Source organism: Athene cunicularia, unplaced genomic scaffold (genome assembly GCF_003259725.1).
Source record: "Athene cunicularia isolate RWA unplaced genomic scaffold, athCun1 SCF_1, whole genome shotgun sequence".
NCBI classification, from domain to species: Eukaryota; Metazoa; Chordata; class Aves; order Strigiformes; family Strigidae; genus Athene; species Athene cunicularia.
Window position 1 is genome coordinate 195,029 of NW_020799155.1, and position 14,193 is coordinate 209,221.

The 14,193-nt window shown below is 47.6% G+C and overlaps 1 protein-coding gene across 1 annotated transcript; it reads right to left on the minus strand.

The window, feature by feature from the left end:
* Positions 1–4,956: 4,956 nt before the first annotated feature.
* On the minus strand, positions 4,957–13,512 carry REELD1 (reeler domain containing 1). Its single transcript, XM_026866957.1, has 6 exons — positions 13,292–13,512; positions 12,182–12,404; positions 10,432–10,589; positions 9,400–9,700; positions 8,652–8,715; positions 4,957–6,048 (listed from the first exon to the last, which is right to left on the minus strand). The coding sequence occupies exons 1-6, from the start codon at positions 13,509–13,511 to the stop codon at positions 5,377–5,379; spliced, it is 1,638 nt and encodes a 545-aa protein (XP_026722758.1). The 5' UTR covers position 13,512; the 3' UTR covers positions 4,957–5,376.
* Positions 13,513–14,193: the final 681 nt, after the last annotated feature.

Below are 14,193 nucleotides of genomic sequence, written 5' to 3' on the forward strand. Positions count from 1 at the left end.
TCCCGCCCGGTGTTGCTGCGGTGGGAGGTCGCGGTTCCCGCGTCTGCCCGCGGTGTTGGCGCTGCCTTAGGCACTGGGAGTTCCTGGGGGCGCGTTGCTTGGCTGGGTTCATTTTTTTTTTCCACTTTCGCGTAATAAAGAGCAGCAAGTCCCATCTCCTGCCTTTCCCTCCGTACCAGCAGCCGAACGTCCTCGGTACCTGTCCGTCGCTTCCTAATGTACATCAGCGCACACTGATATACAGCCAGTCTGATCTTTGACTCGCCTTTGAAATAGTGACACATTTTCTTAACAACAAATTAGACTTTGACATTAGAAGGTGCCCATCTGTAATGGATATTGCAATCCGAAGATTCAAAGAGACTATCGGTGATCTTTGTCCTCAGCCGCCTAAGCTGGAGTCTCTCTTCCCTCCTACGCGTTATTTGATTGTGGTACATAACCTTGGGATGTACTAATAATCATTAGTCAGAGCTGATATATCCTTTATGGGCCTGCCCCGCTCAGGAAGGGAGACGTTCTCTAGAACAGCAGTAAATCAGCAAAACACGCACTTAAATATACAGTAAAATGTGGTCTGAGACACGAGCCTTCATACATCATGTAACAAAATGCTTTATTGAGAGTTGCACACGCGCTAATGAGGAAAGAGGGCTGCTGCGAGGAGACCTGCAAAAGGGAAACGATTTGGTGGGGGAGCCGGGAGAGATCCTCAGCAGCTTGTGGTCCAAGGGCAGTCGTGACTCCCCAGGTCCTTCTCTGCCCTCTTGTAGGTGATGTGGTGCCTCAGAGGAGCTGGCAGGAGGGGTGGAATGGGCAGGAGGGGAAGGGAGCCCTGCAGAGCTGTCCAGACGTGATGCCTGGCAGACTGGGCCTTGAGACCGTGGCTGGGGCAGCAGAGCGGGTCCAGCTTGCCAGGAGGAGCGAGGGGGCTTGTTCTGCTGTCCACCAGCCTGGCAGGCCAGGTCACTGCTTTGTCCCTGTTTTTGCTAGTAAACAGCTGTCTTTTTGCCGCTGAATGTTGCAGGAATCATTAGAGCATCTCCTCATCTTTTTTACGGGCATTTCTCAGTTAAATCTAAGTGAATAAATACCACAGGCTTCTGCAGCTCTGCCAAGTTGCTGGCTAAAGCAGGGGCAGACCCTCAGGGGTGAGGGGAGGTGATGAATCCTCACCCCTCAAAAAGGCACCCAGGCATCATCTCTCTGTGCTCAGTTTGCTGGAGGATGTGCTGCATGTTTTATTCTCTGTGTTTCTGGCCTTGCTGCTTTGCCTCCTGTGGTTTGTGTGATCTTAAGCAGCTGCAGAAACTGTGCCAAAAGGGCTGGCCAAGCCACCCACCCAGATCTCTGTAATGCCTGGGGCCCCTTCCCGCACTGTTCTGGGGAGAGCACCACTGCCTCTGCTGAGAGCCTGAGCTTGCCCGTCCCTGCTGACCATGAGAGCTGGGCCCACAGGGCCTTGTGCCTTCTCCTGTGACTATTGTCACCCATTCTGGAGCTGACCAGATCAGTACCTGTCTGCCTTTTTTGCTTAATAGTGACATGGAGCATGTCGTACGAGGTGCAGCTGAGGGAACTGGGGGTGTTTAGTCTGAAGGAGGCTGAGGGGAGACCTCATCGCCCTCTACAACTCCCTGAAAGGAGGGTGCAGAGAGCTGGGGATGAGTCTCTTGAGCCAAGTAACAAGCGACAGGACAACAGGGAATGGCCTCAGGTTGTGCCAGGAAAGGTTTAGACTGGATATTAGGAAGCATTTCTTTGCAGAAGGGGTTGTTGGGCGTTGGAATGGGCTGCCCAGGGAGGCAGGGGGGGAGTCCCTGTCCCTGGAGGGGTTGAAGAGTTGGGTTGACATAGTGCTTAGGGATCTGTAGTTGAGAACTGTGAGTGTTAGGTTAATGATTGGACTGGATGATCTTCAAGGTCTTTTCCAACCTGGATGATTCTGTGATTCCATAATTCAACCAATGCATGAAACGTCCATGATGAGTTAACCAAGCTTTGGGCCAATGTCGTCGCCTCATCACATTACGTTTAGTGCCACTGATGTATTAATATCAGAGGGCTACCATCCTCTGCTAACTGCAGCTGGGATTAATAGAGCAGATACAGCATGAGACAACATCTCCAAAGCAGAGGGGGAACAGATTTATGGAAGGGCTTGATGATGGACAAAACCAAACCGATTTCAGATACCATGGGAAAGTGGTAAGAATCGGCGATGGTGTTATACACTGAGCATGCTGGACTGATGGTTATGGGGCAGTGGTTTATATTTTTGTGGAGCAGAGGGAAAGCAGGAATCACAGTGACACAAAATGGGAAAATGAGTATGCAAGTAAAGGCATGATGAACAGGCACACTTGTATGCCAGTTAGTTATTTCTAATTTTTTTTTTTTTTTTAGGATAGCTCGAGCATCTTAATGGCATCAGAGGATTTAAGCCATAGGGGGTTTTACTGCCAAAACTTTGTTTGATGCCTGTTTAACTCTTGGGGAGACAGACTCAGGATAGGTGTGCATCAGAGCTCAATGTGAGCTGCTTTCCACACCTTTGGTCAGTAATTGTGACCAAATTGTAAGTGTCTAGACTTTTATTTTACTAGACTTGTACTGTAGACTTCTTAGTAGGTAGTGCTTAAGCTCAACTTACTGAACATAAAAAGCCCTGTCCCTTTGCTGAGGGATGGCAGCCCAGCGTGGGCCACTGACAGCTGCAGGCTGACCCGTGCTGGAGGAACTGAGATCCCATGATTCCAGCAGAACCTCTGTGGCCAACGCAGCCTTGCACCTGGAGAGGGAAACAAGGCAAGTTTCACTTGTCCCTCCAGTAAATATTAGAATGTTGGTGCCTTTCTTTTCCTAATTCTGTCAATTTTTTCTCCTAAATCTGTTTGAAACATGACCACAGATGAATTTCCATACCAAGTGAGTAACTTAAGATTGGGGCTTTTAATAAATTAATCAGTGCCCATGTTTTTACCAGCCTTAAGAAGAGGCAAAACCTCCATCCCTCTTGTCATGGCAACTACAATAAACGAAACATCATTCAGAAGTCAAGAAATAAAACACAAGCACTTTAGGTCTCAGCCAAGTCCGCAAAGTAGGAAAACTTATTACTAATTCAAAGGATCTGTGTCCCTCAGAGCTCACCATTACTGGTTTTACTACTAATAATATTGGAGCTGCATAAATTTAACAGAAGGCAGAGTCTGGCAGAAGGGAGAGTGGTGTTGAAGTGCTGCTATCCTCATCAGACACCTCCATGAGGCCTTCACTTGTCAACCTGGCAAGAAGCAGTGCTGGGTTGTGGAAAAAGAGCTGGGGAGGGGAAGGTTATGGGTTTATAGCTATAGAATCTGGCAACATTAAACCTAGAGAGGTAGTGGAAGGGGCCATAGGTTTTTGTAATTTATTCATAAACAGCTATGCCATCATAAGACACTTTTTAAAATAATATGTGATAGTTCTTTAAATATTTAAGACTTTGTTGACCTATTTTCTCAGTTAATTAGGATTTTTTTGGCTGCATTAACAATGACTTAAATGCAGTCTGCCTCAGTCACTACACAGTTCAGCTACACTGGGTTACAGAAATACGTTTTCTTTCTAAGGCACGTTGACACAGGAGAGGAATTCCATTGTAGGTGTCTAGACTTACAAACCAGGACTTAAAAACTTGTAGACCTCCTAGTAGGTAGCGCTTAAGCTCAATTTACTGAACATAAAATCATTCACCTAGCATCCCTTTGAGTCCTAAAATAAATGTCCTTTCAATTACAGCAGTGAAAGGGAGTGGAAATGGAAGGGAGCGGCCATGGTGCGGCCGCCCTTCTCATCAAAGGGCAGTGGTTAAGACCATCAAGCTCGTCTCTGCAAGCTGCATTTGTGAGTACACTTCTATTCTTACCAGAAAGGTAAGAAGGTACACTTCTTTCTAGGCTTGCTAGGTCTAGAAGTTAACTGGACAGAAACTGGGCCATGTGTGTAGTGCAAAGCATCACGTCACTAATCACAGTACAATGGTCAGAAACCAGCTCTTTCTGAACGCTAAGAGAAGGCACTGTTAGCAAAAGATGCACCATGTTCATCACACTGCAGGGGCTTGGATAGGTGAACGCATCTACATCCCTCCTGTCTCCTCTGCAGTCAGTGGCAAGGTGAGGGAGGACGTGAGAGCAGAGCTTTGACTGACTGTCAAGCATGAAGATGGCCAGCTAGTTGGAGGTGGCCACAAGGGCCCTCCTGACAGAGGGGGAAGTTGTCACCAGGGAGGATGTGTGAGCCATCAGGGTCCTGTCATTACTGGCTTATCTCAAGGGGAATTTCTGTGGGCTGTGAAATAAGCTGCAGCACCAAAATTTAAGTCAGTCCCCCATTACACAGCTTGGGGACCATCTAAGCCCCTCCACCTTGGAAAAGGACACCAGAAGAGGTGACTCCTGCTCTCTGAAGGGCTCTAAAACGTACATCTTAGGAATATCATTATCAGGCCTATTTCTGGCTCTTTCAAAGTGTAGTAAAATAAACCTTTAGCCTTTCTGTCATCGCCTCTCCTTCTTGGAAGGTGTCAAGGACCTTCATGTTTTCCAAGGGCTGTTTTAGTGGCCTCCTGCAGAAAACCACATGAAGAGAAGTTTGCACAAACTCAGAGCACGAGGATGCTGTTAACTTTCCATGCAGCCTTTGCTGGGGATCTCCAAAGTGACCTAGGAAGGGTACTTCTCAGTGCATGTTTCTGCAGAGTGTTACTGAGCTGACTTGAAGTAAAAGACTAAGTAAACGGTGGCTGTCAGGCTTCAACAAGCTTCCTCATCAGGTGCAAATGGACAGGAAAGGTTTTCTTCCATTTGCACCTGATGAGGAGGCATGTTTCTCCCCAAAAGCTGTGTCTGCCACCCTGTGTTTGGTTCCCATAGATCAATTCAGTGTTCTTTGAATCAATGTTCTCCACTAATGAATTAATTCCTTTTTATTTTCAGATTGAAACTTAAAATCTACTGGCAAATATTTTGTCAACTGAGAGATAACAAGTGTACAGAATCAAACCTGTAGCTCCTAAATGAGAATTGTTGGGTTTATACCAGGGATTTCTAGTTCCTAGAAAGAAATATAAAACTAGAAACTTTTGCTGAGATTGAACAGGAGACAACACTACAGTGCAGAGGAAGAATTTCTATTTTTGGCTACACCCTTAAGGCAACAGAGGAAGCGTATGTCATGGCTGCAGTGACAGCTAATGAGCAGATATACAATATTAATTGCAGTGAGTGTAACACACTGAACAATCTATCAACTTCTATTTTCTTAGCAGCTGTAGCTTAGATGATTTTGACTAACAGCTCTGTCTGAACTGGCTGCTTTGAGTTTGTTTGCCTAAATGGAGGCATGTAAGGGAACTCCACTACAGCTTGTTATGACCTGTGCTGTGCAGTCTGGGCCGTCCTCTCCTACACCAGCCACTGTAGCACTGCTGATGATTGTCTTCTTCCCGCTGCTTGAGGGGCTGACCCAGTTGTACTCGGCTTGCACCAGGACGAAGCTGTTCTCCCGGATCTTTCGGAAGCGCATCACCTCCCCGTTTTCTCTGACGGCGATGACGTCGGGGTCGGGCTCGCTGAAGGAGACCTCCGTCCGCTTGTGGCAGTGCTGGGCGCAGACACAGCGCACGGCAGCTGCCAGCGCCAGGCCCAGGGTGGCAGTGCAGACCAGGAGGATCCCGAGTTGGGCTGCCAGGAGTCGAGTCCCTCTGTCAGGGTCTTCCCCTTTCCCAGGAACAGCAGATTTGGGAGCTGGTCTGGTCACCCATGGCGGGGTGTTCCCACCCGCTGCTGCCTCCTCGCCACTGGTGCCCTCCTCCTCCGGCTGCGGTCCTGGCTTTCTTTCTGCCATTTGCCTTGAAGCCAATGACAAATTGCCGGCAGCGTTGGCATCGCCAAACCAGGCTATTGTTGCAGCAGTGTCCCCCAGGTGAGCGTGTCCATGCGGAGCAGGAGATGTTGTCACATGCTGGGAGGCCTTCAAGACGGCCCCGCTCTCGGTACTGGCCTTCAAAAGCAAAACCAAGATGAGATGTGCAGTGAGGGAAGAGAAGGGGGCCGATTAGGTTCTCACTACCTGTGTCATGGTAGAGCTCTGCATTTCTGGCATCCAGGTGTCACCCTGGCCTTGGAAAAACCCTGCTCTATCCCCAGATTACTCAGTAGCTTTTAGAAAATGAGGCATTCAGCCCTGTTCCATCCATACTGGGATTGCCGTGGGAGGGACAAGACATTGGGAGCTAGTCCCCGTGGGGCAAGGCAGAGCAGGCTGGAGGGGGAGAGGTGAAGGGCACAAGCGGAGAGGAAGGTCACTGCTTTGCCTAAGGAAAGGTCTACAACTCCCATTGTGGTGGCGGTGGCATTTTTCCCAGGCATCGTTATCACAGAAAATAATCACAATTCCCACCTTGAGTGATGTCAGGGTCATGCTGAAAGGACAGGTGTGATCTTCCTGTCCAAGCTTCGTGTTTAGGGTCCCACTGGGATTCAGTATTGCCCGGCTGAGGCTGTGGATCGAACCATGGAGTGGAGGTACCCAGGAGGCTTGGGATGGCTTCTGACATCAGCAGTTTTGGGGCAGTATGTACAACTTGTGAACTCTCCCCAAAGCCCATCTTGCTTTCTCAGTCTACACAGCCAGTTTGAAACTGGCTGCTACTCAGCGTTGCTTAACCACCCACTTTAGTGGGAATGACTGTTGAGTGCCGCTGTTCCTCAGGGCTCTGCCTGCTGCCACACACTGTATTTTACCCGTCCCAAAATGATAGCCACTCCATGCCAGTTCTGCAGCCCAGGCTTTGCTGCAGAAATCATCCAAGGCTAACTGTGAAACAATCATACAATTTAGGAGGCCCCCAATGAATTTTTCCATTCCCACTGTGCACCTGGATCCCCATCCAAAACCTGCAAAATGTACTGGAGTTCTTTCCCTGGCTCCACTGAGATTTGTATCTGGCCCTCAAGTAGCTGGCTCTTCTCCAGCGTGTCCAGCCCAGCAGGCTTTTTCACACATCCATTAATTACACCAGAGAAACTCTCACCCTCTACCATCCTTAGCGATTTATAAAGCTTGCTGGGAAGGCCATGTGACAGGAGCACAAAGCTGAGGTAGGAGCCCTGGCAAGCTGTGAAGCAAAGTAGGGGAGGGTCAGAGCATCCTTTGTGGAGGAGACGGTTTCTGAAGGTGCTAGTAAAATACAGTAGTAAATAAAAGAATTTCAGTGGCTGAACTGCAAACTGTAAAGTAGCTGGCTGACAAAGTTAGGATTGCAGGTGTTTCGATCACTTACCCTCAAAATGCAAAGGTCATACTGTAGGGATATACTGCAGTATTTAGGACTTTGAGATAGAAAATGGAATTGCCTTGCAAGTCCTTGCCTTATCTCACCTCATTTCTCCTTTCTTTTTGTACTTCTGTTCTCCTTTCTTACCTAATTTCTCAACATTTTTATTTCGTTATGCTCTTCTGGTCTCGCCCTGTGCAGTAACTCCTCCTTTCCTTTGGTTACCATCTTCTGCCATTTCTCCACTTCTCTCCATGGCTACACCAGATGCTCATGTTACATGACTCTACTCATTCTCTATCCTCTGCTCCTTCCTGAATATTTCTGCCTTATTCTCTGCCGTACAGCCCCTTCCTCTTTTATTTTCTGTGAGATTACTCCTCTTACTCCTGTGGCATCCTGAAACCAAGATCTAGTTCTTTATTTTCCTTGTATTTTAATTCTCTTCATCCCCTGTGTATGGGGCTTCCCCTGCTAACTCTGTACCCCATGCTTCTAAGCTGTCCCTGCTTTCCATCTTCTCCACTAATTCCCACCTGCCCATTCTCCTCTATCCTCGCAACCCTGGTATTCTCCAGTTTCTCTCACTCCTCTTGCTGTCATTTTCTTTTTCTGCCTAATTCCTTGCATGCCCTTTCCCGCTCCCACATCTCTTTCCATCTGTACAGCCACCCCTCTCCTGAGGCTGTGGTCCTTTCACACCTTTCTGGGCTTCCCCTCCTGAGGTCACCCCTTCCCAAAAGGTGCTCCCACCTGCTTATCCCGTCTGCCAGCTCCCGCTCTTCCAGCTGTCTCTGCTGGGTGCACCCCATGCCTGTGGCTAACCCCACCATCACCACCACCACCACCTCTGCCTTTCTGGTCCATCCTCCCAGGCTGACCTGCCCTCAGGAAGCACACAGCTTCCTTGGCCGTCCCCAGGAAAGATGAAGTCTTCGACCTCTGGTGAATGCCATGGCTGGTACCTATCCAGCACCTCTGCATAGGAAGATCTCAGCCTTCCATGGGAATAAAACACGTGTTTCCAGCCAAGGAACATCCAGCAGCCTGGAGCTGTGTAGCCATATGGAAAAGTTGTTTTGGTTTGTTTTTACAGCAGGGCTCATAAAAACCCAGGCAGCGGGCTCAAAAGGAAAACAAAAAAGAGGTCTAAAACCCGATTGACAGTTAAAGTAAAAAAACCCTAAAACCCTTTTAACAGTCTCAAATGTAGTTTTAGTCACTTATGAGACTTATGTGGGCTGCTTGGTGCTGTGATGTAGTAGAGCAGTTTTATCCTCATCTTCTCTTAGACCTTTTTGTCATCCTCCCCGTCCCTGTTGCTTACCTGCCGGTCTTCTTTACACACCAAACACAAGTGTGGGGTGGCAGCGCTGGCAATGCTTTCTGCTCTAAGATACAGAGAGAGGAAAGGCAGGGTTAGTAAGTGAGGCCTGTCTTTGCCGCTCACGCGGGAGTCCCTGGGTCTGCTCCACTGGAGAAGCATCCTGCTCCCTAGAGCAGCCTCGGGATGCATGCAGTCACCACAGGGCTGTACAGAGCTGTATTTTTAATAACACCGATCATTTATTCCTATCCCCATCATTTTCACCCACAATATGAAATATTGCATGAAAGCTCATGCGGCCCAAACCCTCTAAGACTTCTGAGCAGATATCCTCAAGCCCAGATTTCATAATTGCTTTTAATTCTTTCCTCCTTTTCCCTGCGGACAGAGAAATACGTCTGCTGTGTTCACCTTTTCACTGCATATTTGCACGCACTTTTAAAAAAAATATTGTAGCACTCAATAGTTTTTAAATCACATTTTTCAGTCATCTGGCCAGTCCTCTGCTAGGCTGAGCAGCTCAAGGTCGGGTTTTTAAGTGTTTCGGATTTTCTCCCTGTCGCTGTCTGTCACATACAATCTCCAAAGGATTATTTCTCAAAATTTCCCAAAGCAAACACCCTCTTGCCTGCCCTTCCCAGTCACAGATACCTTCCTACATAGACCCTCGCTCATCCACTGGAAAACCAGTGCTATTTTCCATCCCCAGAAGGGCTGGAGAAATAACTCTTCCCACTGCCTAGTTTACCCCTTGGAGGTGCTGTAGCTGGAGGTGTCTTCTTGGGAGAGGAAACCTTGCAAGGGGTCCACCGTGCTGGGTTCTTGGGTGGGGAGAGATGTCTCCAGCCCCTGGCCTCTGGGCTCTCTGCTCCCACCGGACGCAGCCTGCAAAGGCCAAGCCAGCTGCTTCAGCTCAGCCACGAGACGGGCGTCAGACCCGACACCAAATCCTGGCTCTGGTGCCGGCGTTGCTGCGATGTCGGTGGGGCTGGCTGGTGGTATGGGGGAGTGCAGGGGGGAGCCGGTGGCAGCCGCGGGTGAGGTGGGACCTTGTCCAAGCAGGGAGACAAAACAAGAAGCAGGGAGAGAGGAGTAGAAGTCTATTGCCTTTGGTTTGTTTATTTCAAATCCCTCTTGGTGTGAATGCTTGCCAGGAAGGATCGTAATAATGACTTTTTTTTTTCTTTAATTTTCATGCCACTTAATTTGAAGTGGGAACCCAGATGGAAAGTAAAGCAGCAAAGCCCACTGCCTAAACTATGGTCAAGTAAGATAATTAAAACTCAGTCTTGGTGCCATGCCAAAAATGCTGAGACACCCACCTGATTTGGGTAAAAGAAAATTCTTGGAGCCTTTTGCAGACCAAAGGCCACATAAATACAACTAAACACATACGTGAAGGACAATAGTCACATTTAGAGACAAATGTCTTCCTTTATTTAGACAGCATTGCTAATTGCACTTGATTGTCTTTAGGAGCTAAGGTTTTAGGTCAAGTATGCTGCATTTTAGGGTTTGCATTGAAATCGTAAGATCTGGCAACCCTGTTTATCCTTCTGGTACCCTCGTTGAAGCTGGCTCCATCACCTTGAATGCTGACCCATGCCCCCACTTCAAGGAGTTGGACACAGCCATCGCTGATCTCCCCGATGGCCACACGAGTTAAATGAGTCCCTCCAGCTTGTTCGGGTCACTTGTGTTCAACGCTTGCCCGGAATAAGCTGTAAAACTACTCTGCGGGAAGCAGTCAGTAAGAAACCTGTACCTTTGCTTGCCATACCTGTGCGGTGTGGGTCAGCTGGTCCCTGCGAGGGCACGGGGGTTACAGGGTCGAGCTTCTTGCTGCTGCCAGCAAGTGTTTTGTTTTGCCCTCGCTGAGCCACAATAGCAGATTCGATCTTTGCCCAGTAAACAAAGTATGACTGGACTATGGAGATGCTGTTAAAACATAATTAGGGAAGAATTTACTGGCTTTGCAGCATTAACAAAACATCCGACTGTTTAGCTAATCACAAGGATCTGAAGACTGAAGCAACGGAAAAGTATTTTAATAGATTAGACCATCACACTTTTGGTGTTAAATACATGATACCGGGTCCCAATATGGTGTGAAGAGTCACCACTCATAATTAAGATCAGCCAAAAAAGTGTGGGAACTTAAATTTAAAAAAAAAAAAAAAAAAAGCTATTATATTTGCTGTGTTGATAGACGTCCATTTGGAAAACTTGGACTAGCTCTGCTTATAATCTTCCGTAGGCAGGGAAACATCAGTGGTATTTACTAATTAAAACAAGTCAATGTAACTTGTACAAACAGCAGAATAGGTATGAAAAAAGAAAAAAGTCTGTCTTCTCAGCCCTCTGATATTTGAGCCTGCCTAACCCTCTGCTTTTTGGCAGGTGCCAAAACTGCATTGGCCAACCTTTAACTGTTCACCCGGAGAATCTTATTTAAGCTGGAGATTTTAGGACAATTTCAGTTCAGATTGCTCAGCTGCTTCTGAGAATTAGCTAAGGGGAAACCAACCCGAGTCTGCCTGTGCCAGATGACCCTTATGAGGCATTTTTAAGCCTAACAAGGAGTTTTTCTGGGTGCTGTGGTAGGGAGAAAAGGGAGAAGCTATCAGAAATCAGCTTGGAGGGTCAAAATCCAGAGGATGGTAGCTAGGAATATGTGTCGGGTTTGGGTTGGGTTTATTCAGTTGCTTGAGTTTTATGTGTGATTAATAGTATTTCCCAATCTAAAACAATGGGCAAAAATTCAAAATGCCAAGCAGCAATATTTCTGTTTCAATGAATTTGTGTTGAATCACAATGAGATGCACAAACCACGGCGCTCACCAGAACGCTTATGTTTTGGGAAGCAGCCAAGGATCTGGCCAAGCAGCTTCTAAGTGGTTTTGTAAAGTCAAAACTTGACAATATAATCTCTTCCAAAATGAAAAGTCACTGTGCTTCCTCTAAGACAGCCAGTTAGAAGACATTTAATTTCATTCCAAATCAGAACCAAAATACCTGGACAGTTTGGGACTTTGGTGCAAACAGAGATGTCAAGTGTTGACCCAGTGCTCACTTTCTTCTTCCTACCATGAATAATTCTGTTTACATTTAATTGTTTTTAAAACCACTCATTTTTAATTCTTTTTTTTTTTTTTTAAGTAGTGATATACAAGATTATTCTGTAGGCAGGGAAGTCCTGTGGACTATGTTATTTAGAAAGACAGGCAACATGATCACAGTTCTCACTTTATGCCTTAATATTTCTATTTCATAAGTGCTTAGGCTGTCATCTTTCAATGTATTTATTCTGAGAAAATAGTGACCATGTAAATAAAAAGCAGAACTACCCAGCAGATATAAATGGTGATTTACATACCAGCTGGGATACTGTTGCAGCATTTGATTAAGTATTTAGCTATATGGGGTTCAAGATATATAAACCACTGTGCTGGACAAGTACAATGGAAAAATAAAGCCAGGCCTTTAACTGAGAAGACACAAATTTTGGTTAGGAACCAACATGTTCTTACAAAAATTTGATGTCTCCAATGGGTTGGTCTGGTGCTTTCCATACAAAGGACAGGTTTCTCTTCAGTGACTTGTCTGAGTGGGTGACGGTGTCACCATCTTCGAAACAAGTCAGCAGCTTGGAACCAGGAGGCATGAAGACAAATGTGCCAGCAATTTCATTGTTAGACACTTTGCGAGCTTGAAGCAAAAAGCCCATAAAATCTCGGGTGCTCCTCACTGTCACTGCAAGACAAAACATGGGACATGAAGGGATTTGCCTCATAGTTACAGGGTCAAGTGTTTGCAATGGAGTTTCCAGTGTGAGCACTGAAACCAAAAGAAAACCCTGTGCAACAACAACAAAAACATCTTACTGTGTTTGTCTTCCCTTGGTCTGTCTTGGACACGCTGGATGCAGGAGGCCAGACTTTAACTTTGCATGTGTAATTGCACACAAAACTTGCTTGAGTCTTTTTTACCCCCCTGCCCTTGATTATAAGCAGCTAACCACATTGCGTTAGGCAACATGCAGCCATTTTTAAGGAAGGTTTGGGTATCACCCTGTATATATGCATAAGCTTGTGCTCTGCCCTCGAAGAGGTTTTATTTTGCATGGGGATGAGCAGGCAAGCCGCCAGGCTGGGGAGTGCTGCCTCTCAGCTCTATCTGCATCCGCCTCAGGAGCAACGGTGCTGGGGACGGGGCATGCTGCCCACCTGTCTGAAGAGTCAGGTGAGTTGCCCAGACCCCTTCATGCATTGCAGAGGGGCAGGGAGGGCAACTTCACCCTCTGGAGATGCCTCTCATGCACCATCACAGGTAACGAGGTCGGGTATGGTTGAGGCACAGCTGAGATAAATGAATCCCACCCAAAGCATCCAAACTTACCATCTGCAAACAGTTGGTCTGCAATGTGGTGAAAATCTGAAGCCAGCCATTATTTAAGAAACCCTAGGCCAAGTGCTGCAAACACAATCCTGTAAATACATTGGCTTCCTCCGGACAAGGGAGGTGGTATAGCTCACTCGGAGCAGTTATCCTTCTTCCCAGCCCTCACAAAGATTAATGCCATCACTTGAGATCAGTTATCCTGTATTTTTCAAATGCAGAAAGGAGAAGCTGTTTCTTACCTGGAACCCTGTCACCTGGGGAGTAGAAGGACATGTTGGTGTGGACAGTAATGTAGTTGTTGCTGGGGCTGTGCAGCTGCACTCTCAGGTGCCTGGGCATCATGTCGGCGCAGGCGGAGAGGCTCGCGCCGTGCGAGAAAGCAGCTGCATAGGAGACCAGGCACAGGGTTGTGTACGCCCAGCCCACAACAGCGATGTGGGCTCCTTGGCGGTCCTCCATCCTACGGCGGAAAGCAACAGTCAGGTTTATTTCCAAGCAGCGGCTTCAGCAGCCTGTGAGCCCGTCTGGAGCCTTTGAATGAGCTGAGCTCCAGAGCTGCCCTTCCCGAAGCCGTTAAACAGAGGAGAATAAATGATCTCTGTGGCACATGGAGCTGCTTAGGTAATCCGCAGCATTTCACATTTTGAAGTAAATTGTTGAGGCTGGGAGGGGAGAGGCCCCACAAGAGGATGCATTTCTTGTGAAGTTGCCCATGGAGAGGGTGCTCAGGGAAGATTTGCTCTAAAAAGTGACATTTACGAGGCGAAAAAGGCTCTGTACAACCGCATTCAGCACACTCCACCACTCCCAGCCCAAATGTACAACCTGATCAATGGGGGAAACATCTACCCTTAGACCTGCAGAGGTGCTGCAGGCCCCATCCCAGTGGGTGGGGAGCCGTGTCCCCGCAGGGACAGCACGCCCCTCGCTCTGGCCCGCGGGAGTGCCTTTTAGCAACCCACTTGTAGTGGCTGGGGGATGCTGGGCTGTTTGTGACCACCAGACCCATGCCTGGCTGCTCAGCAGCATTTCAGCTTGTCCTTCTCGGTCAGGGGTTGCTGTTGCTGACAGAATGGCAGCGATGCTATCTTTGAAGTCAGCATTGGAAGCCTCAGATAAATGGGCAGCTGTTTTGGCTAAT

Excerpts from the sequence above, each read along its gene's own strand:
- REELD1 (XM_026866957.1), bottom strand. The coding sequence starts at position 13,511 with ATGGAGGACCGCCAAGGAGCCCACATCGCTGTTGTGGGCTGGGCGTAC. Across the intron at positions 10,590-12,181 it reads ATTGGAGACATCAAATTTTT|CATCTCCATAGTCCAGTCAT; the intron begins GTAAGAACATGT and ends ATGTTTTAACAG. Across the intron at positions 8,716-9,399 it reads AGCTACAGCACCTCCAAGGG|AGCAGAAAGCATTGCCAGCG; the intron begins GTAAACTAGGCA and ends TCTGTATCTTAG.